The sequence below is a fragment of the Daphnia carinata genome, chromosome 6 (assembly GCF_022539665.2).
Source record: "Daphnia carinata strain CSIRO-1 chromosome 6, CSIRO_AGI_Dcar_HiC_V3, whole genome shotgun sequence".
Taxonomy (NCBI): Eukaryota; Metazoa; Arthropoda; class Branchiopoda; order Diplostraca; family Daphniidae; genus Daphnia; species Daphnia carinata.
This window is the reverse complement of record NC_081336.1, coordinates 6,004,687-6,029,859: the sequence shown is the minus strand read 5'-3', so window position 1 is coordinate 6,029,859 and position 25,173 is coordinate 6,004,687. Positions and strand designations below refer to the sequence as shown.

The 25,173-nt window shown below is 39.8% G+C and overlaps 3 protein-coding genes across 5 annotated transcripts; 1 reads left to right on the top strand and 2 right to left on the bottom strand.

Moving 5' to 3' along the window:
- Positions 1-432: 432 nt before the first annotated feature.
- Positions 433-5,397, bottom strand: LOC130702330 (eukaryotic translation initiation factor 3 subunit A-like). The gene is made up of 12 exons (XM_057524007.2): positions 5,217-5,397; positions 4,912-5,111; positions 4,695-4,843; positions 4,392-4,626; positions 3,429-4,337; positions 3,176-3,322; positions 2,849-3,118; positions 2,683-2,784; positions 2,257-2,626; positions 1,952-2,193; positions 734-1,535; positions 433-662 (listed from the first exon to the last, which is right to left on the bottom strand). Exons 1-12 carry the CDS (start codon positions 5,263-5,265, stop codon positions 607-609), a joined length of 3,531 nt encoding a protein of 1,176 aa, XP_057379990.1. The 5' UTR covers positions 5,266-5,397; the 3' UTR covers positions 433-606.
- A 2,232-nt stretch (positions 5,398-7,629) lies between these two features.
- Positions 7,630-12,814, top strand: LOC130702298 (uncharacterized). The gene is made up of 6 exons (XM_057523967.2): positions 7,630-8,200; positions 9,063-10,386; positions 10,459-10,609; positions 10,755-10,882; positions 10,954-11,021; positions 11,111-12,814. Exons 1-6 carry the CDS (start codon positions 7,761-7,763, stop codon positions 11,262-11,264), a joined length of 2,265 nt encoding a protein of 754 aa, XP_057379950.1. The 5' UTR covers positions 7,630-7,760; the 3' UTR covers positions 11,265-12,814.
- Positions 12,815-12,965: 151 nt separating this feature from the next.
- LOC130702307 (calcium uptake protein 3, mitochondrial-like) lies at positions 12,966-20,581 on the bottom strand. 3 transcript variants are annotated; one of them, XR_009004290.2, is made up of 14 exons: positions 20,279-20,579; positions 16,226-16,348; positions 16,141-16,168; positions 15,941-16,051; positions 15,850-15,867; positions 15,748-15,777; positions 15,584-15,666; positions 15,172-15,237; positions 14,389-14,656; positions 14,241-14,310; positions 13,783-13,940; positions 13,540-13,697; positions 13,313-13,473; positions 12,966-13,234 (listed from the first exon to the last, which is right to left on the bottom strand). XR_009004290.2 is itself a non-coding variant. In XM_057523976.2 (13 exons), exons 1-13 carry the CDS (start codon positions 20,516-20,518, stop codon positions 13,402-13,404), a joined length of 1,425 nt encoding a protein of 474 aa, XP_057379959.1. In that variant the 5' UTR covers positions 20,519-20,579; the 3' UTR covers positions 12,966-13,401. The 3 variants fall into 3 exon arrangements, 2 of the variants coding, with proteins under 2 accessions (XP_057379959.1, XP_057379961.1); XM_057523976.2 differs by having other exon boundaries at positions 12,966-13,473; XM_057523978.2 differs by lacking the exon at positions 15,172-15,237 and having other exon boundaries at positions 12,966-13,473; positions 20,279-20,581.
- Between the last annotated feature and the right edge of the window lie 4,592 nt (positions 20,582-25,173).

Sequence of the window (25,173 nt, the reverse complement as noted above, 5' to 3'; positions counted from 1 at the left end):
GGATGGTGTGGCCCTCCTTTTTCTTTGCAGCGCTATCACGCACCAATACATTTGGCACATCGATACTTGTGCAAGTGTTGATATACGGCTTTACTACGCTACACTTATGTTTGCTTAATGCTGACTTCGCGCGATCGGAGTGTCATCTTATTACATACTGCGTGTGCTACGTTCGGCGACGTGTGAATTGTACGTGCCTTAAAGGACTATTGCAGCGCAGTGGTATCCAACACTAAGTGTTGATACGCAGAACGGCAATAGGGAAGAAATTTACATCAATGTCAACTGATGTAAGGTAATTAAATACATGTAAGTCAATGCAACCTCAACCAATGTAAGTAAATTAGTTACATCAACATCAGTCCATGCCCGTCGTCTTCGGTCTCAAATCAAGGACAGCTCATTTCAAATCGTGAATGATTGGAAAAGATGCTGAGGAAACCTATGTATTCGATAACCAGCTGTCTGTTGCTATAACCGAGGCAAAGCTAACGATTAGTTCTATTTTCCAAAGGATAATGTAATGTAACATAAAAAAATGGATTAACTGCTGCGTATTCTTGTTTTCAAGGTTCCTCAGGAAGACATCAAAATTTCACGAGAAGTTTACCGTCGGCTGCTCACTTTAGTAAATCCGTCGGCGTCAATTTCTTTTCGTTCAACTGTCACCACAAACAAAAAAAATTAATTGCAAAAAAACAATTAGTTAAATAGTCGTCGACAAAATTCTTACTCTTGGGCTTTTCTCGTTCCCGATCACCCAAACGAAAGTCGGGTCGCTCGCGCTCCTCGCGATCAGCACCTGAGCGTGCAGGACGAGCGCCGGCGTCCTCACGATCGGATCGTGGTTGACGACACATTTGCTCTCTATCCCCTCCTCGTTCCGTAGGACGTTCTACGGGGCCACGGGCAGATCGCCAGTTCGACTCACCATCTCGCGAGGCAGATGGTGGAGCTGCACGACGTATCTCCCGGTCATCACGACGGATTTCACGATCATCACGGCGAAATTCGCGATCATCACGACGAAACTCGCGATCATCGCGACGGATGTCTCGATCGTCACGGCGAATCTCCCGATCATCGCGACGGAATTTTTCCTCATCGCGAAATTGAGATGGACGATCCAATTCGATATTCTTTCTTGTAGGATCCCGTAGAGCAGCAAAATCGCGACCACCCCGTTCAGGTCGTTGCTCGCGAGGACGTTCTACGTCTTTAGCGGTCCTCCAGCTGGATTGCTCTGGTTCACGACGATCATCGCGATCACGGCGATGCTCTGGTTCACGACGATCATCGCGATCACGGCGATACTCTGGTTCACGACGATCATCCACTTCACGGCGATCTCTGTCATCGCGGCGTTCAATATCGTCAGATTCTGGACGGGAAGAATATTTCTCGCTTCGATTGTTGCGCCATTTAGGTTCTTTAGGTGGTCTGTAAGGCTCCGCCTGTCGGCTCTCCACGTTTTCGGGAGGGCCTCTTCGCCAACTAGATTCGGCAGGACGCTCTTTCGTTGACGGATTCGCGTGCTATGAGAAGAATACGATCAAACTAAATAACAATAATAAGCTTACACGAATGTTACAAAAATGAGTAAATTATGGATTGAACGTTGGTTCGACGGTGGTTATTACTGTTTCACCGAGTTTCGCTGGTATTGAAATAGATAATAGATCGTAAAAGTTCTCGGTCCGTTCACTGTGCGTCGAATGCAGGTACATTGACGCAACATGAATTCGGTTTTTCTCAATTTTCGCCCGAGTGTCACAAGGTTACGTCAACTTGTTAAGGTTGACAAATTCCCATAAAAACCATGAGCATGAGTATTCAACTATAGTAAACTATTAGGTTATAGTATTTAACCGGAGTTGGTTAATCCCTCTACCATTAATTGTTCCCTGCGCACGAACAGCGAAATTATCAGTTTGTTGGTAGATGGTATTACCTCTCTCTCTTTTTCACGGGCTTCGCGGTCTCGTTCTCGTTCCTCTTCTTCTCGTCGTTTTTGCTTTTCCTCGATTTCTCGTTCGCGTTCTCTTTGCTTCAACAAGACTTGGTCGGCAGCTTCACGCCGTTTACGGAGTTCTTCAAGTTCAGCTTGACGACGTTCTTGCTCAATGCGTTCTGCTTCTTCTCTTTGCCTCTTCAATTCTTCGTCACGTTTCCTTTGCTCTGCTTCTTCCCTTTCTGCAAGAAACCCGGCATTATTTCGTGTCCTTGCGATGACTACATTATAGATATAATACGTACCCTTAACCCACTGGATCCGACGTTGTTCTCTCCTCTGTTCTTTGCGTTGTTTGAGACGTTCGGTTCTCACAGCATCATACATTGATTCAAATTCTGCTAATTTTTCTTTAAATATATTCTTTCGCGCTGATTTCAGGTTATCAATGAACTTTTCTTTGTCGGTTCGCATCCGCATCAGACGATCGCGGTGAAGCATTGCTACTTTGCGTTCTTCTTGAAGTTGGGCAATTCGCTCTTCTTCCTGTTGTTTCCATGCTAATTTATCTTGAACCTTGCGCTCAGCCAGGTATTTTTCAAGCAGAGGAATTTCTTCAATCCGTTTAGCACGTTCCAAGAAGTCAACTTTTTTTTCCTGACTCCTTAACTTGGTCTATAATACGAACATCAATAAATTAACATTCACTACCATATAAATAACCGTCCTACCTGTAATTCCTTCCTCTCCTTTTCTAATTCTTCCAGCTGGCGTGCCATTATCACGTCTGGGTCTAATTTGGATATATCTTCATCTTCCATCTTCTTAATAACCTGGATAAAAGCAATGAAGCTGTCAGTGACACTTTATGTCATGACTAATTATCAATTTCATTACTTTTTGGCCTATCGCAGTCTGGCTAAATTGCGCAACTTTCTCCTTGAGATGCCTTGCTTGAACTTGGCGGAGTTCAGCTTCTTGACGAAGTCTTTCTCTTTCTTGTCTCTCAACCTCTAGACGGCGTTGTTCTGCCAACAACTGTTGTCTAATCAATTCTTCTTGTCGTCGACCTTCTTCTTCCTCTCGTTCAGTATTTAGTTTTTCTAGATATTCCTTTCTGTCTTCGATAATCTTTTGACGGCTTAAAAGTTGGTGATGGTCTCTCACCTGGAAAGACGAAAAATTAAGAAGCTACTTACGAATAAGAGAAGCAAGATTTGATACTTTATTTTGGTGATAAAGAGCAGCAATCTGAGCCTTCATTTGCCTTTCTTCCTTGGTAGGGGCATTACCAACTACAGCAATTGTTGCTTTGCTAAGCACGCAGTACATCGAAATAAGGTGAGTTCGGATCTGTTCAGATGGCATCGCCTGAAAGTACAACAACGAAATTTAAAAGAAGGCACTTGCATGTTTGTGGCGGTATGCAACTGAAACAAATAAAAACAATATATTTCTAAACTATAGTTTTCGTTACCTGAAGAGTTGGTCCTTCTGGTAAATCCTCCCGTTGGGCTTCAAATAGTTCAGTACCAAAGTGAAGGCAATTGTTGCGATGATCAATCCTTATTTGCATGTCCGTATGTCGAACAGCATTAACAACTATACGTTCCAGATCGAACGGAGATGCAAAAGGAGCCAATTGTACCAAACGTTCGAAACGAATGGATGAATATAGCTGAGCAATTTGTTTCACTAGTCTGGTCAGAGTGATTTCTTCTAATGCATGAATATACTGGCTCAAATATGACGTTTCTTCCACTTCAGCCATGAACGATAAAATTGTTTTGACTTTGTTACACAAATGCAACGGATCGAATTCAACCTCCAGATAATGGTACAGTTGTTGTAGCTGGGGCATTGCTGTAGCTACTACACCAAGACGAACCAAATCTTTTATTAATCCATTACGCGTGGGCGGCTGATTTAAATGAAGAAGGGTCGCTAATTTCTGTGTTTTTTCCAGTGCGCTTTTCTCCGTTTCAATAAAACGATCAAATTCCGGATGAGCAGATGGCAAAGGAACTGCTAGGGTGGCAACAAGAACGCGGGATCCTAGTTTCTGAAGCTCCTCAGTTGTAATGTTTTTTTTCAAGTCGCGTGAAAGCTGGAAAAGACGGAAGAGCGCGGCAGCATGGAAAAGATGATTGCCTGATTTCCCGAAAACGAGAGCAATTTTCTGATAGTATTGGGCCATTTGCTGAGGGCGTGGCATTTTCTTGGCCAAAATCATTAAACCATGAATATCTTCAATAGCTTTGTATGCTTCTTGCCACAACTCCATTTGAATAGCAAAGTCAAGCTGCAAGAGTCTAGTCTCCAAATTCATTTGTTGAGTCTCAGGGTTACTCAAATTAACAGCAGTCACCGATGGTGTTCCTTTCACCTACAATAAGATGCTAATGATTGAAGAAATAACAAAATCCTATTATCAGCCTACCATTAGGGCAAGATGTGATCTTAAATTCTCACAAAGCTTGCGAAACTCGGTTTTCCTAGCATACTTTAAACAGAATTTGAATGCATGCTGTGCAGTATCATGATAAAGCTTTTCAACTCTTGAATTAGTACGAAGCAGTTCCAAACACTGGCGGTATGATTCCCACAGAAACTTGACCCAAGGTGTCAAAATCACACGATCTGATCTATCTTGTGCATCTTCTCCACTGACAGCGCTACAAGGGGAAAAAAATGATTGCTGAATTAATATTACCTTTCAACCACACAATGTTTTTATAGTTACCTCAGCAAAATACTTTCTGGAGTTGCAACATTATCTAAATCATCAATATCCACAACAGCCTGGTGGGATTCTTGGCGTGCAGCTTCTGTTTTTTCTTCTGCTAGATTCAGATAGAATCGGACTACATTTTCCAGAGAAGCAACATTCACCTAGAAAAATTTCAGCTTAATATTATCACAGCCAAATTATACTGAGACATGTTTTGAATTGTCCTTACAGATTGACACATATTCCGATATTGGAACAAGCCTTCTTTAGCCATGTAGGCTTTCTTCAGATCTACACAAAGCTCCAAATATTTTATCATGATGGGTTCCAAAACTTTCTCGGAATAAGTCGTAGAGCGGTATTTCTTGCTCTTGATAACTTCCGCAAGGGCATCCAAAGCCCGAATTGGCTTACCCACTTCAATAAATTCTGAAAACGGGGAAATGAAGACATTAGCAAACACCGGTTAACAAGATGATTTCTCAAACTTTTCCAAACATAAACAGAAAAAATCGACAAAAAGAAAATGCATACCATTTGCTCGCTTAAGAGCATTTTCAGGTCTTTGATAGAAACGAGACATCTTTAAATTCGCATAACACGTAGAACGCTATCAGAACGCTTTCCTTTTACACGGGCTGCTAAAGCAACGTGGCTGACACAGGAAAATGGCCGTCAAATCTTTCACCTAGTGTAGTTTCCGTAAGAACCGGAGAACTGATACGTTCGGAACGAGAGTTTCCCAGGTCTGACGATAGAAGACAAAAAATTGCCATAGGCTGCGATAGATGGCGAAAAGGTTCCCTTCATTTTTAGCTTTTACAATTTCCAAACGCTAGGCGGTAAAAAACAATATACAAGTGACCAACCTGTTTGATTTAGAATTTTTCCTGTAATATTTCAATAAAGCTAGTATAGAAGTCTGGAATGTGTTAACTTGATAAACACAATGAATTATTAAATAATTATCTAACAAATACATTATAAAACACTGAAACGAATACAGTAAAACAAAAATTAAATCCTTTTTCCAAAGACATGGTTTTTATTATTACTTTTTAAATGTTGCTCCTATAATAAAAAGAATAAAAACAGTAAAACCATTGAATAATGTAATTAATTCATAAAATACCAAATCAATGGTTTTTTTTCTCTGTTTCATTTTGTTTGGAAATGATTATAAATTAATTTCAAAATACGAAAATCCACATTGGTGGACTGACTAGTGTTCCCTAAATGCATAAAGGCAAAAGTTGCTGTACTCATATTTACCACTTTTATTACAGAAGCAACCAAAGCCTTCTTAAACTTTTCCAAGATGTTCGCTTTCATCATTTCAGCCAAAGTAATCGGTGTAGTGGCATTTGGAGCGGGAGCTGCTGTTGGGATGGCTATGATGGAAAGCTTATGTGAAAAACGGTACGCCCATCGTGCAAGTTAACGTATCCGAAGAACCGCAGGCCGGCATCGCTTCGACTGAAACCGAATATTTGTAAGATTGTGCCCCTGTAGATGAAGTTAAGACCGTTGATCCAAAAAATGATGAAGAAGTGGCACCAATCGTCGCGCCTTCCACAAGAGAACGAATCACGAATTGTACGTAATTAAAAGAACATAGGCTAATGGAAGATTACCATGTTTTTGGTCTTTACAAGTAACGCCAAGAACTGGCAAAAGAGCAAATATTTTTGTGGCCCAGATTTGAAATGTAATAGTGCCGTAGTCATAAGGCGATCGTAGATAGATGATTCATTATCTTTCTTTTAACCATGTGAGGTCGACAGTGGATTAGATGCTGTCCAGATGTATTCCTTGGAAGACCTTGACATTAACTCCAACCCTTATTTTACCTAGAACTTTAGTTTTCGAGAAAATTCTTTTTCTATCTTTTTCTCCTTGACCAACGTAGATGAAACCTGCGAAAAGTGCTAGATAGTTAGAGTTTATTTCTAACATGCGACTATTCCTTCCGTGTTCTTTCTTGCGTTTGGTGTGTTAACCCCGATCTACTAGACGTGTTTCGTCAGAGCTGGCAGAACAATGGATTGGCTGCTTCATCCTGAACAGCAACTGACCGTATCACAGTTATCAGTAATCGTTCATCTGTTTGTTCCTGAATAATAAATTGTCCGTGACAGTAGTTTCCCGACCCGGTTTAGAAAATTACAACCAAGTTCCAAGTAATAAAACCCACCTCGTTCCACCACAGTCAAGGCTGATATTTGGAGGCGAAAAAGGCTCTGCATGCTTACATGTCGTGTATTCGGGCTCAAAAAGAACGAAAGAAGAAAACGCTGTGGATTTCGTCTTTTGCTACGATACTGTGTCTTTTCTTTTATTGTTCTTCAGGTAGCCAGGGTAGCGCGGTCGATCAGCAAGAAATAGAAATCGGTGGAAGGGTGAGAATTCTAAGAATTTGTATTAGCATTATTATCTAATACTGCGCCAAGATCCAATTTAGAAGAGGAATGGTTTTTGTAGCATGGCTTCGTGGCTCGTAAGACACCGAAGCAAACAAAAAAAAATTTAATAATAAATAAAATTTTAACTACAAAGTAGAATCTCATCACACTAAAAAAAAGTGTGCTGGCCGAAGGCCAATACCATCGTTGACTACAGTCTCCAACGTCGCATTAGAGTCGCTTGCAAAGTCGAGGTGTCACCGCACCTGGTTAAAATTTCCAAACATTACCATAAGGAATAAATCAACTATGCAGACAGTCGTACTACAAGCGCTCCCCACAATCAAGTTCATGTCTTTATATATAGCGGCGCTGACGTCCATCTCAGGCAGAGACCCGCTGTTGCCAAAGGGGATCTTTACTTTTGAACTCCTATGCTCCAGGCTTTACCTATCTGGTATTAAGCTTTTGTTATCCTGTTTTGTCTTTCTCGTAAAAATTTCATATCTGGCCACTAGATGGCTTCATGGTGGAGTCGGTCATTTTCGTAGTGTGGGGTGGCCTTTGCATGGATATTCGGGGCATCCTAACCGTGTGTGAAGTGTCAAGTGAGGTAGTCCGAACTGGGACTGGTTTTATGTAGTCGTGGTAAAGAATTTTCACAGCATCATTCAAGATGGCAGATTCGACGCTGGAATCCGTGACTATTGTGTCGTCTTCATATCAGCCAAAAGGAAGAGAAAATGCTGCAGTTCAAACTTCGTCTTCACTCAAGTTTTCGGTTTGTGGGAGCTCGCATCTATCGTCAAGCAGTCGAATAACGGATGGTGTGGCAACGGGTAACGTGCCGTTGTCAGCCAACCAAGCGGACATTACAACAAAGACAACAGCCGATTCAGACAAGAGGAAAAAGAGTAAGATGGCCGAAGATGCTAGAAGCAATACAGGGGCGTGTGAAGCTATCGTTTCGACAAACGGCTATGAAACAAAAGAAGTGTCTATCAAAGAACATTTTGATGATCAACGCCATCCTCTCAATACAGCAACAGTGCTGGTCAGTGACGAAAAGAAACGCAGGCGATCGGACAGATATGACAGTTCCGAAAGTTCAGACAGGTCAGTAACAAATAATTCATTAGCAATTGAAGGTTAAATGTCCCCAAGTTATTCTGTATTGGTATGATGCAGTGAATGGTTTCCTTGAGGTGGAAAAAGTCTCGAACTGCCATTATTCTATATATCTGAATTTCCTGCAAAACAGAAATGTTATTCAACTCCCAAAAATAAGCCAACTGTTTTGGAGCTTAATTTATCAATCATAACAAACTAGATAACATTTCTAGTTTTGGCCGCCAATGTGCCATGTCTCAAATATACGCCAACAGATTTAGCTAGGCGTCATTTTGTTCTCGGCGTCCACCATTTCCTGGTTCTTCTTTCGTTCTCTGTCGTTTTTTCTTGTTTGTACGCATCATATAGCCTTTGGGTTACCGTAGTCTTGGCCAATGATTTTGTACCGCGTGCAGTAGGTCGGCTTTAGGGGAATTTTCCAAATACCTTGCAAACAAGATAAGTATAAAAGTATTTCTGCTAACTTTTAAGGTTCGATGATGGATCTGAACGGCGTTTTCGACATTTTGAATCTTAACTAGTCCAATCTACTTTAGTTATACTAGTATTGTTTTTATTTAAATCTTTAGCATAATTAAATGTGTTACAATAACAATATCACGAGAATCTCAATGCTCTTTGAAGATCAACCAAGTATTGAGTGAAATGGAAATGTTTTTACGTTCACTTAAGTTCGACCCACCATATCACAGGGATACCAGGAAATTAGTGAAAAGGATCCTGTTCTAAATTCATAATAGATTCTGCCTGTACCTTTGCTGTATTGGCGAAAATTCGTCTAGTTAAAACCTCTTATAATAATTTTCAATTTCCATATACACATGTAATTTTTTTTTAAATTATTTAGTGGAGTGGCGTCTCTCACGTGTTCAGATGCCTCGTCTTGGAGCAGCAGTAGCGACATCACAGAACCAGTTTCTCCTGCCTCACCTGCATCGTCACAGCCAAGCCCAATGGGCCAACCAGTGTTGGACAACATTACTAGCAACCACCATTTCGCTACAATAAACTCTGCAAGAATAAAGGAACGAAAAAGCTGCCCCAACCAGAAATGCCTCATCAGTGGTGTCCAGCAAAAGCAATTACTTGCAGGGGGCACCTCTCTTTCCACGTTGTCGCCAACATTTACTTGTAATACGAGCCTGAAGCGGCGTCGCAGATATAGTGATTCTGCGTCACCAGAAATCTTCCATCAGCATAATTTAGATGGCTTTTGTGCACGGGGTCGCGGGAAGCGCATCCGCCGTCTATCTGGAGAACCCATTTCAAATCACAACAAAGATTCCTTCCAAAATTACTGGGACATATCAGAGAATCACAATGGACCGGTGCACGGCGTAACGTCTAATCTGGAGTGGCTTGCTTTAGTTTGGAAGAATAATGGATGCAATGCTGTTTGCCCAGATACCAAACAAATTCGTAAGCAACAACTTTCATCAAACCAACGTCAATCGTGGCCGCTAGCTAAACATCTTCACCAAAAGAGTGGTCAGCTGAAGATCACGGAATTCTTCTCAACTCAAGTGAAACAACATTGGAATTATTCCAGATTTTCAAGTGTAGATAACAAGGGTGTCAAACTTCCGGTTGGTCTATGCAATTCCAATTGGCGTTTATCAGGATCTCGTGTCGCCATCGTCTCTGTTGCTCAGGTCAACCGTCATAGCGACGAAGGTTCTTTTAATCCACATACGGCCAACAATAGTGTAGGATTTGAAAAGCCTATGCCTGCCGGCCGACCACTTGATTTTGGTTTCCCCGCTAAAGCGTCTGGCCCTGCTCCGATCCGCTTCCCCATTCATCAGGTTACCTCGTGCCATAAAAGTGATGCCTCTTTACCTATTGGCGTGGTCCAGTGTCAGTGGCAGCACTGCAAGTTCAGATTGACGCCAGGACAATCACTTCTAGAGCATATTCAAAATGTACACGTAGTTTCTCAAGCCTCAAAACCAATTTCTCTATCCAAATGGGGTGATTCCGACGCCGCGGCGGAAACGACTGCTGACACAACTTCTTGCGACGAATTGTATTCTTGCCAATGGGAAGGCTGCAAAGTCCAGGGAAGGACTTCGTCTTCAAGAGCGTGGCTGGAAAGACATGTCTTGTTACATGGAGGTCATAAACCATTTCGTTGCATTGTTGATTTATGTGAGCAGCGCTTTAATTCACAGGTACATTAATTACTTCTGATTTTATGCCTTACCCCAGTGATTAAAGTTTGTTTCATTTTGTTTTGTATTTAGGCTGCTCTTCAACGTCACGTCAATGCACATTTTAATCAGGAACCTGGCCAAACTGGTAATGGCAATGGTATCAAACGTGACAATGCACCTGCTAAAGTTATCCGCCGAAATTCGAAGAAGCTCAAACACCGTCGTAGTAAAGTCGCGCCAGGTATCTACCCAAATAACATTGTTATGGTGAAAAAGTTTTGAATAATCCCAAGTGATGGCAGTCCAGTCGTCAACTTGGCCTTGGAATCAACAGTCATAAACCAGAAGATTCGAAATTCATATGTATCATTTTATAATTTCTTTAGCACGCCTGTTTGATTTTTTCGATTCGGGAGTTATGGAACGCTTACGCCATCAACTAATAAATTCACGGACGACCCATAATCAAATTGGTGTTTCCTGTGTAACCAATGATCTCACAGTTCACAGCCAGGTGAAACTGTTATTGCCCTGTATAGCCTATTATCTGTTCTATTCCTAACTTCCATTTTGCCTTCGGTATAGGTAATTGCGCGGCGTTTGGACGCCAATGGAAAATCAAGAGTTCTATTACGGTGGACGCCGCAGGACGTGTAAGTTTTCCTATTGGTTACGGAATATTTGTCTTGCACGAGGGAGTATATGTGTACACATCAATCATTTTGTTGTTGTAATTTTGCAGGCTGCCTGATCAATGGGTATTGGAAGAAGAAGTGGTAACGCAGAAGAATGTCTCAATGGGCAACCTTAGCGCTGCTGTCCAAATTAAATTGCATAACTTGTTGGTTCGACCTCCCGCCGGAAAGGGAGCTACCAAACAGCGTCGCAAGCGATAGCCTGTTATTTCATGTCAACTCGAGCGCTGTTGTCTGTAATATGAATCTATTTCTCTTTGGGGTTCGTGTTTCAAGCTTGATGGTATATAATCGTGTGTTTGACTGGCGTTACGACAAACGTCTGCTGCCGTTGACCTGTCGAGAACGAGTGGGAAAATGGTTCCATGTCGGCAATATCGCAAAGTATGTATTTAGCAAACATCGTCGTACTTGCAGGACACGTTCGATCAGCTAAGGGAGCTTTCGTGTGCCGTAGATTCTTATTTTTCAGACGCTTTTTTCGTTCTCGACAATGCAACAACGGAGAACAGGGTTAAATCACCCCAGCCTTTCCATCTTCCATTATTATTTCGTTTTATCATGGAATCAAACTTTCGCTGACTTTTTTTTTTATTCATTGCTAAACAGTTATGGATTTTTTTTCTTTTGACACCCAAGTTCCAATGTTACACACCCTCAAACTGACACAGTTTAAAACAGAATGTAGGCTTTAAAGTGGAGATGCAGGGAAATATGCGACCTGTTCGTGTATTTGTCTGCGTGCGTGTCCTCGTTCCTGTTTGCCCGCTTCGACTTTCAAACGGCAAACATTCCTAGTGTTTGCGAATCACTTTTTCCCCCTCCCACTTTTTCTATACTTTCCTTTTACCTAAGTCCTAGTCAACGCAATCTTTAAAAAACTTAGCCGCGTTAGTACGTATATGAAGTCTGTAGCACACGAAAAATTACCGATGAAATTTACTCGGCGTAGTAATATTTTGACTCTCGGGATTGTGTTCATCTGTTAGTCTTTTACGAAGGGAAACTCACGCTATGTTTCGTAAACCTTTTTTTACATTTTTTTTTTTTTTTTTTTTTGCACTGCCAATCCTCGCGTTTATTTCAGGACAGTTGCGTTCGTATTTGCGATTCCGAAAAGAATATCTGAGTTCTGAAAATGGAAATTGATACGTTTCGATAGTGGTTTCGGCGCTATGTTATGTAAATGACTTGATGCGTGCTTGCACATTTAAATTGGGGAATGACATCGTTGCGAGTTGCCATCGCATTTTTTATCCTTGGCGCATACCTCGTATAATTTTGCTCACCGTTTGTCAAATAAAAAGTAACTATGGCAAAGTAGTAACGGATGGATCGTCGTGGCTGACATAGACCACATTCATCTAAACATGGTGCTCGAGCAATGACTTGAGATCTTTCATACGTTGTTTCAATGAATTGTAATGTGATCTCAAAAGTTCGCCATTTTCTGTACTTATTCATGAAGTTCAAGACGATTGCCTTGTAATCGTTTCTTTTGCCTTCACATTGTCAAATGTCATTTTTTTTCCTCTTCTTTGTGGAAAACGTTTTACGAGTATCAAACGATTTTCAGTAGAAATCAGAAATAATTGTGATGCTCCCTTGAGGTTTCCCCGTATTATTTCTTTTTGTTTGACGAGTAAAATAGACTACCTCATTTCAGCACTGCCAACTGTGTAACTCTGCCACGTCCTACGTATTACTCATTTTATTACAAGTAAGAAAATAAAATCAAAGACTTAGTTACATCTCGTCTCGGTTTCTCCTTTTTTTAGTTACAGATATCGTAGAATAATTAAGGCCTGCGATGACCATCTTTATCATTCCTCTTCCTCCAGTTCCGATTGCTTTGAGTTTCTGGTGGTACATGTTCCAAGTTTTTTGGTTTATTTCTAACACTAATTTGATCTCTTGTTTTATTGCTTTCCATAGTACATCACATCACGGTTTGGATGGTAATCCGACAATTAGCAATCAAAATCGGTAACATTAGGGGAGATCATTGATAAATTGGACTGGCTCGAAGAGAGTGAATATAGAAGCAAATATGGTTGCAAGAGAATCCAAAGCGATAGCGGCAAAACTATTTCCTACAATGGTTAACATTTAAAGAGTAAAAGGCTTCCCATCTTAAACAATTGTCAGGATGCATTTTGTTCCAGACAAAGCTAGAAGAAAGAAAAAAAAACATTAGTCAATTCAACGCATGCAATCATATTCACAGCAAACATTGAAACGTTACACACATAAGATTAAAACCTCCATAAATAACTTGTACGTCTCAAATTTTAAGTTTCCTATCGCACAATAGGCAGCATGGCTTATATGCCTAGAATCAATTGAGTGATTTAATTTCCTGCTTAACGCAGTGTTTGAAAGCGTCCCATCCTTCGTTGCGGGAATGTGACTGCAAATAAGAGACAACAACTAGTTGACATTACTGCAGTGAACTGTAATGGAACTTTGTTATTACCTGCAATCCGCGGTGAATGCGGTCTCGCATGATAGCAATGAATTCGCGGTCTGATAACCTTCCGTCTCCATCCTGGTCGAATATGAGGAAAACAATGCGAACAACATGCTGGCTTAACGAGGCACCAGTACAAATTTTGACGGCCCGCTGAAATTCACCTAACAGTGGCAATAGTTCGAATATTCCAAAACAAATAGATCAGATAAGGCAAGTTATGGAATGTTTTCTGACAACTGGCATTACTTTCAGAAACCGAGCGATCTGCAAGTGTGTACATTTTCATAGCAATAGCAAAATCATCCAAATTGTTTAGAAATGTACAGAAGTCATGAAATTCGGCAAATGTAATTCCCTTTTCTTCTGGATCACTTTGAATTAAGCGTTCTAGAAATTCGTCATACCTAAAAGTAGAAAGGGATATTTACAAAATTTGGAATGTCATTTACTGCAAGTGCATGCTGTGGGTCTGCAATTTTCATACGCCGGTTAAGTACGCTACTGTAACGTATTCGTACTGTCCGTCCAATTTCAATAAACCTACTGCCCCGTTCTTAAGAAATGCAACAGGTTTGACTTTGGTTTCTCGAAAAATGTAAAAACAAATAAAAATAACTCAATGTGTTGCCTTCGTCGGTCTTACTCATCAACAGTAATTTCACGCTAAGATGTCTGGTCAGCTATAGAATTCTGCACGCCCTTACCTGGCTGTATCCAGCTGGGTGTAGCGGAGTAGGATTTTAGCAAAATCCTGCTCAGTAATGGTGTTCAAACCTTTAGTAAACCCACCAAAAAACAAATCATTAGTAGGTAACTTCTAATAATGTATGAGTACACAAAACTGCTTGTCACCCTTTGAAAATTCCTGGAACTCAAGCTCGAGAACCTCCGTCTGTAAGTTTTGCATGAAGCGAGAAAAGTCTTCAAAACTCAAACTCAAGTTTCCATCTTTGCCAAAAAGATGGAGCAATAAAGTCGTATCGAAATCATTGCGTTTCAGCAAGCCATCTCCTTCGGCTGCCAGTCCCTGTGGGTTCGGTCCCATTTCGCCTTCTTGATCGCTTGCAGGTAGGGCCAGTCCACGTCTGTCACGGTATGCATGGCTAAAAATTCGCTCCAACTGAGCGTTGGTAACAGCGTAAAAAACAATATCAAATGTTAAATTCATCAAGTATAGTACGCTGTTATAGGCGGTTGCCTTAAATTTAACAAAAGACACGGTGTCTGCTGACGTTTCTCGCTTCCTGTCAATGCTCATCGGCTATTGACGTCTTTATGCTGTAAGAAATATGCATAAAATATGTATGCAGTTTTATATTTTAATTACGATTAGTGTGTTAAAGTACCAATACTAGAAAGTGTTTCATAGCTTCACTAAAAATCAGCAATAATGAAAAAACAAATAGCTATGTTATACAAATTACAATTCTATGCAGAATTCTTTTTGGTCAGACATGCAATTTTAATTCTTATTGTAATTGATTAGATATGTTAAGGTAGCTACTTCACAACTCACTGAATTTGCAGTCAAGGTTATTGTGGGAGAAAAAAACATAACACAGCATGCACTGTCATGCGAGGATAATATTGAACTACTTAAAATTAAAATTAAGCGCACTCGGTCGTTATACTTACAAGTTCTTGGTCGATGCCGCGAAGGTTATCTTCTTTAAAAATCTTCTGACAGAGTATGCCCAACAACTAAAAATGTGAAACAAAATATTTGACAGAACCAAGGAACTACCTACAACGAGAGGTAAACTCATATAGTAATTCAATAAATACGGCTACATTTTTCTTTCATAAACAAAAAATGTAGAAATATAACTTTTAAACCAATGAAGGAATAAAACATTTAAGTCATCAAAACAAAGAAAAAGGTGGGAGCAAAATAATATGCCAGTTTCTTTGTAGGAATGCTTCATGCAATTCACCTAACGGTGTCGAGTGAATAACAGTGATTGAACACTGTGTCAAATAAGAAAATAGCTACTAGATAGCTTAGAATATTATGAGAATGAACGAAATGTATGGCCACGATGCTTACCACCATGAATTCTTGTTTATCCACTCGTGCATTTCCATCTGTATCGAACATGTTGAAGGCTATGTGAAAGCCTGATTTGGGTTCTACATTTCAATCAACGAGAAATTAAAAATACGTTAAAAAGATTTTTGTTTTAACAAGAGGTATGCCACAGATAAACTTACTTGTCAATATCGAAAGTAGAAACAGATACTCTGCGAATTTTGAAAAGGACGCGTGAAGTAATTTTCAAATTTTTTGAATGCGATTTTCTGTTTCAAGCTTACCTGTGTAGGATATCAGGCCTGTGTATCAATGCAAAAATAAGGCGAAATTCAACTTTTGTTTAGAGTTACAACATTGTTTTGCCAGACGCACCTCGCTCTCCAAGGTCTCTAAAGGTTCGGAAGTTTCCCTGTGATAACGGAGGTGTGGTTTTCTGCAAAGCCAACAAATGCTGCTCCTGTAAATTTCTTCGTTTCAGCCGAGCTGTAAGTAAAAATAGGAAGAACGAGGGAACATAATCAACTTAAGGTTTCACTTGTAATGGCAATTGTAAATATTTAAAATGCTCTTACGTCGAGGCTCTCCTTCGATGACCGACTCCTGTTAAAATAGAACATTAGACACGCCATACAGCTTCAGAGAAAAGAATGGACTGACTAGGAAATCTTGAGGAGTCATATACAGTTGTCCACGGAACTCGTTGGAGGCAAATTGGACGAAACGACGTTCACGTGAAGTCAGCTGTGATAGACTGGCAGTGCTCCCGATTTTCTTATCATCCTGTGATTCAAAATTAGATATTTGTTTTACAGAACTCTTTTGAAAATTCAGTAAAAAAAAAAAATAAATAAAAAGAATTATTAAAATTTTACATTTTTCTTATTTAACGATGCTTCAAGTAAACGTTCTAATCCAAACCATGAAAGACGATAGATTTTAATTTTTTTAGTTTTTCCGTGAAGTTTAATGAAAATTTTGTCAAGTTTCAAATTCCAGTTAATTGTCTAAATTTCTGATTAAGTATTTACCATATAAATTTGACCATATAAATTTTGTTTACTTAAAGCTGAAACTTGCCTTTCATAATTCACAAATAGTACGTAATGCTCATCTTAACAATCAAAATCGAGTCCCGTTGCATTGGCAACATTGAAGCATTCAGTCAGAAAACATTAATCGACTCAATAAATTTACTTTTAAACTGAGAAACGAATCATTTTTATCAAGCTTGTGTAAGGTGCGATAAAAACGATTGTTTTATTGGTTAGCCTAAGAAACCGAAAAATATAGCTTCTCAAAATATGCGAAAAAAACAAAATTTAAATCAATACATTGCAATTTCAACCGAGCAGAATAGTGCATCCTACTTCCGAGAAAACAATTAGTATTAAAATGCATAATATTTCAAAAATACAGGGATACTACTAATTTAAAGCGGACCACACGTGCATGAAAATGGATAATCATTTTCATGACATTGTCAAATTTCAGCAAGAAATTCAAGCTGTCAATTATTACAGCACGTTTCTTTTCAGTTATTTTCATTTATTTCCACGTAAAACTGTAAACGCTGATGCTTCTAGTCGATAACATTTGAAGAAAAAGATGCAAGAGCAAAGAAGATTCGAGAATGAAAACCCAGCAATTTCTTTTTCTAGCGATAAGGTTTACGTGTCATTCTTTTTCTTTCACATTTGCAGGGGTAAAGCTCTTAAGAGTATCTTAGCTATAAATTAGGAACGCATGAAAGATATGACAATGCTGACCTTGACGTAAAGCTTTCACACCTCAATATTTCATCGAGTAAATAAATGTAATCAATCTTTGCAAAGTCGGAACAGCTCGCCTGGGAGACGCAAGCAACTAAAGCTTTCTTCTTTTCTATTAGGAACGGCTGTAAAAATCGAAATCGACTTGCCCTGCAATATTATACAGTTGCATTCTTTCGCCTGGCTTACAACTTGATGTTGGAAATCGAGATAAATAACCGAGTTCCTTACCTGTGTTTCCCACAACCCCAATTTTTTTTTCCTTCTTCTTCTTGTCCAATAATAAAAAAAAAAAGAAGGCGAAATGCATTCCCCGATTTTCATTTCTTTTCTGTTTTGAGCCTTTCTTTTTTTTTTTTCGACATTCCAGCTACCATAATTTTCCAAACCACGGTGCCTTGCTTTTCCCAAAAAGCGGAATATGAAGGCCTTATGGGTCTCTATGGATGATGCCAACAAAACCTTTAGGACAAATCCGTGTTTTACTATTTTTCCGATTCTAGAAAGGATCTAAGGACTATAGATATTTATTTTACGTACACTTTTCATACACTGATTTTTTTTTTTCTAACCCCCCCTCTACCATTTAAGCATGACATCCCATCCTCCACTCATTTGAACTGAATTGCCGGGAATGAGAAAGAATGTCTCCCAGCGCCCAAGTGCCGATCGGTTCGTTCGTTTGTGCTGAGACCGAAACTGATCTGTTAAATTTTTTCCCTCCTCCCTTCGAAAAAAAAAAGCAAAAAAAAGAAAGAAAAAAAAAAGGAGGAAAGTAAAGAATACAAGAGACGTGGGAAGCGTCCACTGCACTTAGAAAGTACATTCCTTCAAACATTTCTACTGGTGACAGCTCAAATCTCTCATTCTCACCCCACCCACCAACGGGGAGAAGAGATGCCTCATCAACTTTATCTGTGAGAGTTGATCATGGATGCGCTTGCAACGAATATCACTAAGGTATTTACGGGGAGGATATGATTCTAAAGTGGGGTTTCTTTCTCTCGGCGGCTCTGTAGCAATAAGCCAATCTAAGAACATGGCATTGCCAAAACATTCCTGATAAGGGCAAACCACTTGCAACAAGGAAATGTTACCGAACAATCGATATTTTGCCGCTGGGAAACATGAAAAAGAAAAACTCCTGACAGCCCCAAAGTGGCCGATCCACGTCCAACCGATCTGCTATGATCTTCTTATTTTATTTTATTTTTCTCATTATTATTAATTTAATTTTTGGTTAAATTTCGTTTCCTTTTTTTTTTTTATGTTATTTTGGTTTTTAATCCTGCCTCAAAGGTGCATCTTGTTTTTTTTTTTGCCGATACCTGTGAATACGCTAAAGCCTTTTTCTTGTCTTTTTTCTGGACGTTAGGACAGCTGCCCAGTTAATGAAGGTACAGGTCAAAGCACAGCGTTTTTGTTATATGTACGGAAAAGAGATAAATCTAGTTCTAATCCATTCCGATTGTTTGTCAAAAACTGTCTTTTATCCCTCCTTTGTCTTTTTCTTTTTTTCTCGCAAAGATAGAGAATCTATATGCTGCTGAAAAAGTCTCCGTAATTGGGAACCCCCTGGTTAGTTTCAACAAAATTTCGGTGGAACAATTATAATCCTGGTTCCACGGTAGACCCCGTCCGTTGTCAGTCTTCGACTTCGATACAAAAGAGCGTAGGCTAAACACCCTTCCCCCAGAGCATAGTGATCAACGGAGAAAAAAGAAAAACAGAGAAAACAAAGTCGACTAGGCAAGGTACAATGGGATGTGGGAAAATGTGAGCCGTATAAATGCGCGATTAAAGGACATTGCTTGGACCCGTGTTTTGCGAACGAGTCCGAAGTTCAGTGGCAGTTGGAAGCCTCTGAGCGCTTCTTTTTGTTTTTCCGCCCTCTTCCACCTCTAATCTGCTATTGTCGGTGTAGCCTGAATCAAATGATGAGCTGCTCCCTTGCGTCATTGCACCGCAGCGCTACTATTTAAAAGATGTAGAATGAAAACGAGAACCGAAAAAGAAAATTCGAATCTAACTTAGCACTACTCGCTTCTAACGTCTTTAGGTACAATTCGATGTTAATTGGACTACCGTTGTTTTTATCTCGGAATTTTATGATTCAATTATGGGCAACGACGACCTAGTTGATTCTAAAACATGCTTTTATCATTTGCCGTTTTTTATTACTATCCGCCTTAGATTTACAACATAAACACTTGGATATGCACCATCATATATTGCTCTGCAGTCTTGCCTTTTTGTAGGTAATTAACTTTTGAGGGACTATTCAGAACCAACTTTTGCTTTCACATTTTAGCTCATAATCATGTTGTGTTGCCTACTGAAATTTTGACACAAGTTGTTTTGCTGTAATATTTGTTGCAGATCATTATTTAGATGAAATGATTTGGGTATGCAAGTCAACATGATGAAGAGCTGTTGAGTTAATCACATTAATGAAAGCAAACTTGGATGAATATTTTGCTAGCTATATAGTACCCTGTAACAGTAACAGAATTAGCAAATAACCTGAAATCTTTCATTTTAATGGGAACACAGATGAACTACGATTAATGTCTCATTGCCATGTTGAGCTGACTGACAATAAATGATGATGAATCTACCTATTCACATTCAGCATTAGTGAGGCAGATTGTCTTCCAGTCTATTTTGCATACTGGGAGTTACGAGAAGCTAACCTAGAGGAAATGTATGAGCAAATTTCATTTAACTTGGTGGCCTAAAATTAAACTTAATGGCAATTTTCATCACTAACTTTTCAACACCCTACAACAATTCGTTTCTAAACCAACTAATTAGTATTACAACAGCTGTCAAAGCAATTGATCAACCAAATTTTTCTTGACAATATGAAGAAATATAGACCTATGTAGGAAATAGCTTGATCTCAGTTAATCTTTAGACATTTTGCTGCTGTTTATATTACCTTAGATCTAATTTTGGCTGTGGCTGACGTCAAGGCGTGAACCGATGACATCCGACGATGTTCTTCGTACGCTATCCATAATAAAGCGCCACTAACCAAAGCAGCCCCAGAATAGGTTGAAATTTTCTTTAACGCCAACAGTCCTTTTCCGATCCTCGGCTCACTTTGATTAGAAAATTGCCTTGAGAAACCAAGATTGACAAGGTACGAATACCTTTTAGCTCTAAGATAAACCGCCATGTTTACGTTTCGTCCGGTTACTGTTTTCCATGTAAAGCTTACTTTATATTATGGCCGAGAAAACCTCCCCAGAACGTTTGTCACTCATGCAACGAGAAAACGATAAGTCTGCAGCGCCACTGGCGGCCAAAGTGAATATTTCTTTCCGTTTTCCCGATTTCACACAAACGCAAAAAGTCGCAGCGTTACAAATTTATGACCACCATCTCTTATGTATTCTTACGCGTGAGAGATAAAGTCTAGTGTCAAGTTATCCAATAAAACTTTATGGGAATTGTCTGTGAGAATGCGAGGGAAATGATGAATAGCCATAAGAACTTACATGATCGTGCCGTAGTCCTTTTAAATTAAATTTTACACAAAAGACTTTTTCTGATGCAAATTCAATCAGCATATGGTTCATGGCAAATCCGTTTGTTTTTTTGTTTTTTTTTTTTTTACTGATACCTTCCAGCAAAAAATCAAAGGAATTTTTAAATTTGATTAGCTCCAAGTCTTAGTCTGGATTAGTCTGGAAAAAGAATTATTTGAGCAAAAAAAAAAACGGGAAAGGTTGCGTTTCGATTTTTATAGCTTCGTATTTGCAACGCTTTAGAGTTCAGACAAACAGTCTTGTAGCCGTTGTTTGTTATACGTCTGGCTTATGAACCAGTCCATCTTTTTATTTTCCTTCCCAAAATTTCAGACTACTTGCGTAACCTTGGTTTTCAAGCAAATGTTTACGACCGATTTGTCACGGAAGAGTAGCCCCCATCCCCCTCACGAAAAGAAGAGGGAGAAAAAAAAAACGATACTATTTACCAGCATAGCGTGATATTGACCAGAAGTGCCGTGTGCATAACGGACCACTTGTTTACCTTAAATAGCTGATACATCCGACAGTATAATTGAAAGCAAATGATTTATCGCTAAGCGATATTTGATTCCGCCCTTGTATTCAACACCGTCGGCTCGGTAAGCTTCGACTGCCGCATTTCTTCTTCTTCTTCTTCGCTTTGCCCTGCCAACAGACTGGAGAGCATATGTATATCGACGGGGGGGGGGGGTATAGAGAATGCGTCGCTAGCTTGATATATGATTCTCAATTGCCCTTGCGTATTACCCAACAGAGTCTGAGCTTGCTCATATCACCAGCCCTGCAGGCGCTGGTCTTCCAAATGCAAGCGTCGGCTTATACTCGTAGAGAAATCCAGACTAGCCAACGCCACCACTGTATTCGATTTCAGAGCCCTTTTTGAAAGTTCAGATCAACTCCGTTAATCGTGAGCATATAGAAATGAGCTGTATAACTACTTTTTAAAAAATCGTTTTGATATTTCGAAAGCGAATACGAGACCGCGAATAAGCTCAGGTGTATCACTGAGACGTCTCTCCGGGTGACGTAAGAGGGCGTTGGGTTACGCGTCTAGTGGGCGACAGGTCAGATGTTATTTCACCATCAATTAGCCACTTAACAATCAACGTCTGGTAACCGATGGCAAATAAGCCAAGCTGAAAAAAAAAAAAAAAAAGAACAGCGCTGCAAGGCCAGTGATTCTCATTTCAAAACTGCTGCTTATTGCGCTACTAACCGGGCCATCAGTCACTTATACAGTCATCAGTCTGCATGTTTAGCCATTAACCCCCAAGCCATTACTCATAGCCAAGAAATCAACGTGTATTGCTTAAACGTGGTCAGTTTGATGAACATACATTTTTATCCGTTCTATATCGGACGCAAAAAAAAAAAATATATATATGTTTTTGATGCGCTAACAGATGTGTCTAACGTGAATCGAAGATGGCTGACAGACGATCGGTGCTGATGCGTTGCCGATGCCCTTCTCCATCCGCTTTGGCACTCACCTATTGAGTTGGCTAAGATTTGATGATGTGAAACAAATAAATAAATAACGGAAAATGTTTTCGCTGCGAGTTGCTAAAAATCGTGGCGAGTGCGTGGCCGCTGAACGACACCACCTTCCTAGAATGGCGTTGCAGACTAACTGACATCGGCTTCAGACTAAACATGGACATTGACTGTTTGGTCTGAAATCCCAATATAAGCTAGCAGTTGCCAAAAAGGTACAGAGAAATGGGATCAAATGAGACGGGATGCGACGCGACTGGCCGACGCCGGGCGCCGCAGACTTTAGCTCGTCCAACCCCCGCCAAATGACCGGCTACCCTGCCGACACAATAACATATGGCCCACGAGGTCTCTCACCGCTATGTCAAACAAAAGGCGCACGTTTCAAACAAAAGTTCCAGCCTATGGAAAATGGATTCACTCGTGAAGACGCGTAGGTGTGTGCTGCCGCAGTGTACACAAAACTGTGTTGTGTGTCGACGTAGACGAATCATTGGTAGACTGACTCTTTTGTCATCGCTGCGTACTGAAAACATCGCCTCAATCGATCCAGATACAAGCTTGACCCGCATTCATTGCTGCCTCCGTTCGGTTTGTAAAACTCTGCAGTGGGTGTCTACGTTAATGCGTGCGAACCGTTGAACAGTTTCATTTCGTGATCATTTCCCCTGATTTTGAAACTCTTTTTCATCTTTGCAATGGGTTCGAGATCTGTCGTCGTCGCCAAGGCAAACTCATGGCGTCGAAATGCTTCGATAAAAATGTCCTTTCAAATATCATTCGTACGTGAAATTACGTACAATTACAGCGAAAAAAAAAAAAATGTTTTCCACGGAAGAAAAAAAATGATAGTGTAATCTCTTCGTATCAAATCTGAGTCAATTCGTTCCTAGAACCATGTCCCACGACGAGAAATACTCACATTTCATGTGCTAAATATTGAAACGTCAACGATGACACAGCAACATTTTTATTATAAAAACCGTGCTTGTTTGGACTTGCCGACCCCTTTGATGTTAAGCATTCTGCCGGATCGAAGCAGCTAAAGAATAGATTTTCGATAGAAGATCTCGTAAGAAAAAGAAAAAAAGAGAAAATAAAATAGAGCGATGGTTTGCGAGAGATCCGGCCAACACCGCACAATTTAACAACAAGCTGGAGACGGTTCGTTTTAATCGAAATCTGCGAAAAAGTGGTCATTGTAGCTTCACGCTCTTCGGCGAAAATCAGCGCCGGCTCAACTGTCCGTTCAATGTTAAGCGCAGTTCATTAGCTGATGGACCCCCACTCACGTAATGTTTTTGTAAAGCATATAGCGTCCCACTTAGTCGCAGTTGCATTTGCAAGTGGATAACGAATGAAAACAGGCGAGTGCGTTTGCGTGCATGTGCATGGAGATAAGGAAAAGAAAATAGAGAAGTGAGAACGAGAGATGTGTTAGTCATCATCAGCAGTTGGCGTTTTGAGATCTCAATATTTCTCTGTCGTACGGATATAAGACCAAAAAACTGAGCTCGTAAGAACTAATGGTCCATTCAGCACTCATTTCAACCACTCAGTAAAGTGTCTAACATTATCGATTGTCTTTGTGTGAACATGGGAAACCCAATTTTCAAAAGAAAAAGGAAAAATAGTTCTCCGGTAACATGATGCTCCATACCCAATGGTTTTCTTCTCTACACATAAACTGTGACCCATGTTCCGATAGAATTCCCCAATAGTTACAACTAGTTGAAGAGAAGTAGGGTGGTAGTCTATTCTTGTCCAACACACAGGGCTCTTTGCCCATTCAAATTGTTCATTATGCTCCTTGGCAATATGATTTGTTGTGTCGTTGAACTGAAATTTCGGGAAATGGGGGATTGTATGAAAAAGAAAGGTCATCCGGAGTATGTGCGTAGAACGTTTACTAACAATGAATGGTGGCTTTCAAAAAAAAAAAAAAAAAAAAAAAGAATGAAACAAAACAAAACAAAAAATTGAAATACAAAAACTAGCCATGACAGAAAGGTCGGGTGTCGCGGTAAAGGGACAATCCGTGATGTATTTAGTGGACTTAAAAATCCATGAGAAAAAAAGCGGCCAAGAACGAAAGTTCCACCGGCCTTATATATGTACAGTATATATAAAAAAAAAAAAAAAAAAAAAAAAGCATTGAGAAGTTTTAAGACGTATTTTTTCCTAAGTGACCGTCTTTGACCAAGCAGACACAGGTAGCGTCAAGCCCGAATGTTTAACACAAGAAGAAACAGAAGAAAAAAGAAGAAGGAGAAGAAAAATAAGAAAAGGAGGGTAGAAAAGGACAAGGGAAAGAGGAAGAAGGAGAAAAAAAAAAAAGAAGAAAACGAGAAAAAAAAAATTGTTAAATTTTTAATCCCAGACTAAAAAAAAAAAAAAAAAAATATATATATATATATATATATAACCAGCAAACGTGACCTGCAAGTCTTACGGACGATTGACGAAAGAGGCGAGACTTAGCTGCACTAGCACGGTGGGCTATACATCTGAAAAAGAAAAAAAGAAAGAATACCATAACTTTCTTCGTTTGGATTTGTCGTGTTTTTTTTTTTTTTTTTTTTTTTTTTTGTTGTTTTTTCTTGACTTCGTTCTATTATATTCTCTCTCGTTTATTCTCTTTTTCCTTCTTTTTTCTTGGGGACAACTCGTTCTTGAAAAGACAGGTGTACAACTTTCGGGGGGGGGGGGGAGGGGAGGAAGGGAGGGGGGGAGGAATCGCCGATTTTGACCAGAGTGGAGCGTGCTTGTAACCCCACCTCAAGTCCTTGTCTTTTTTTTTTTTTTT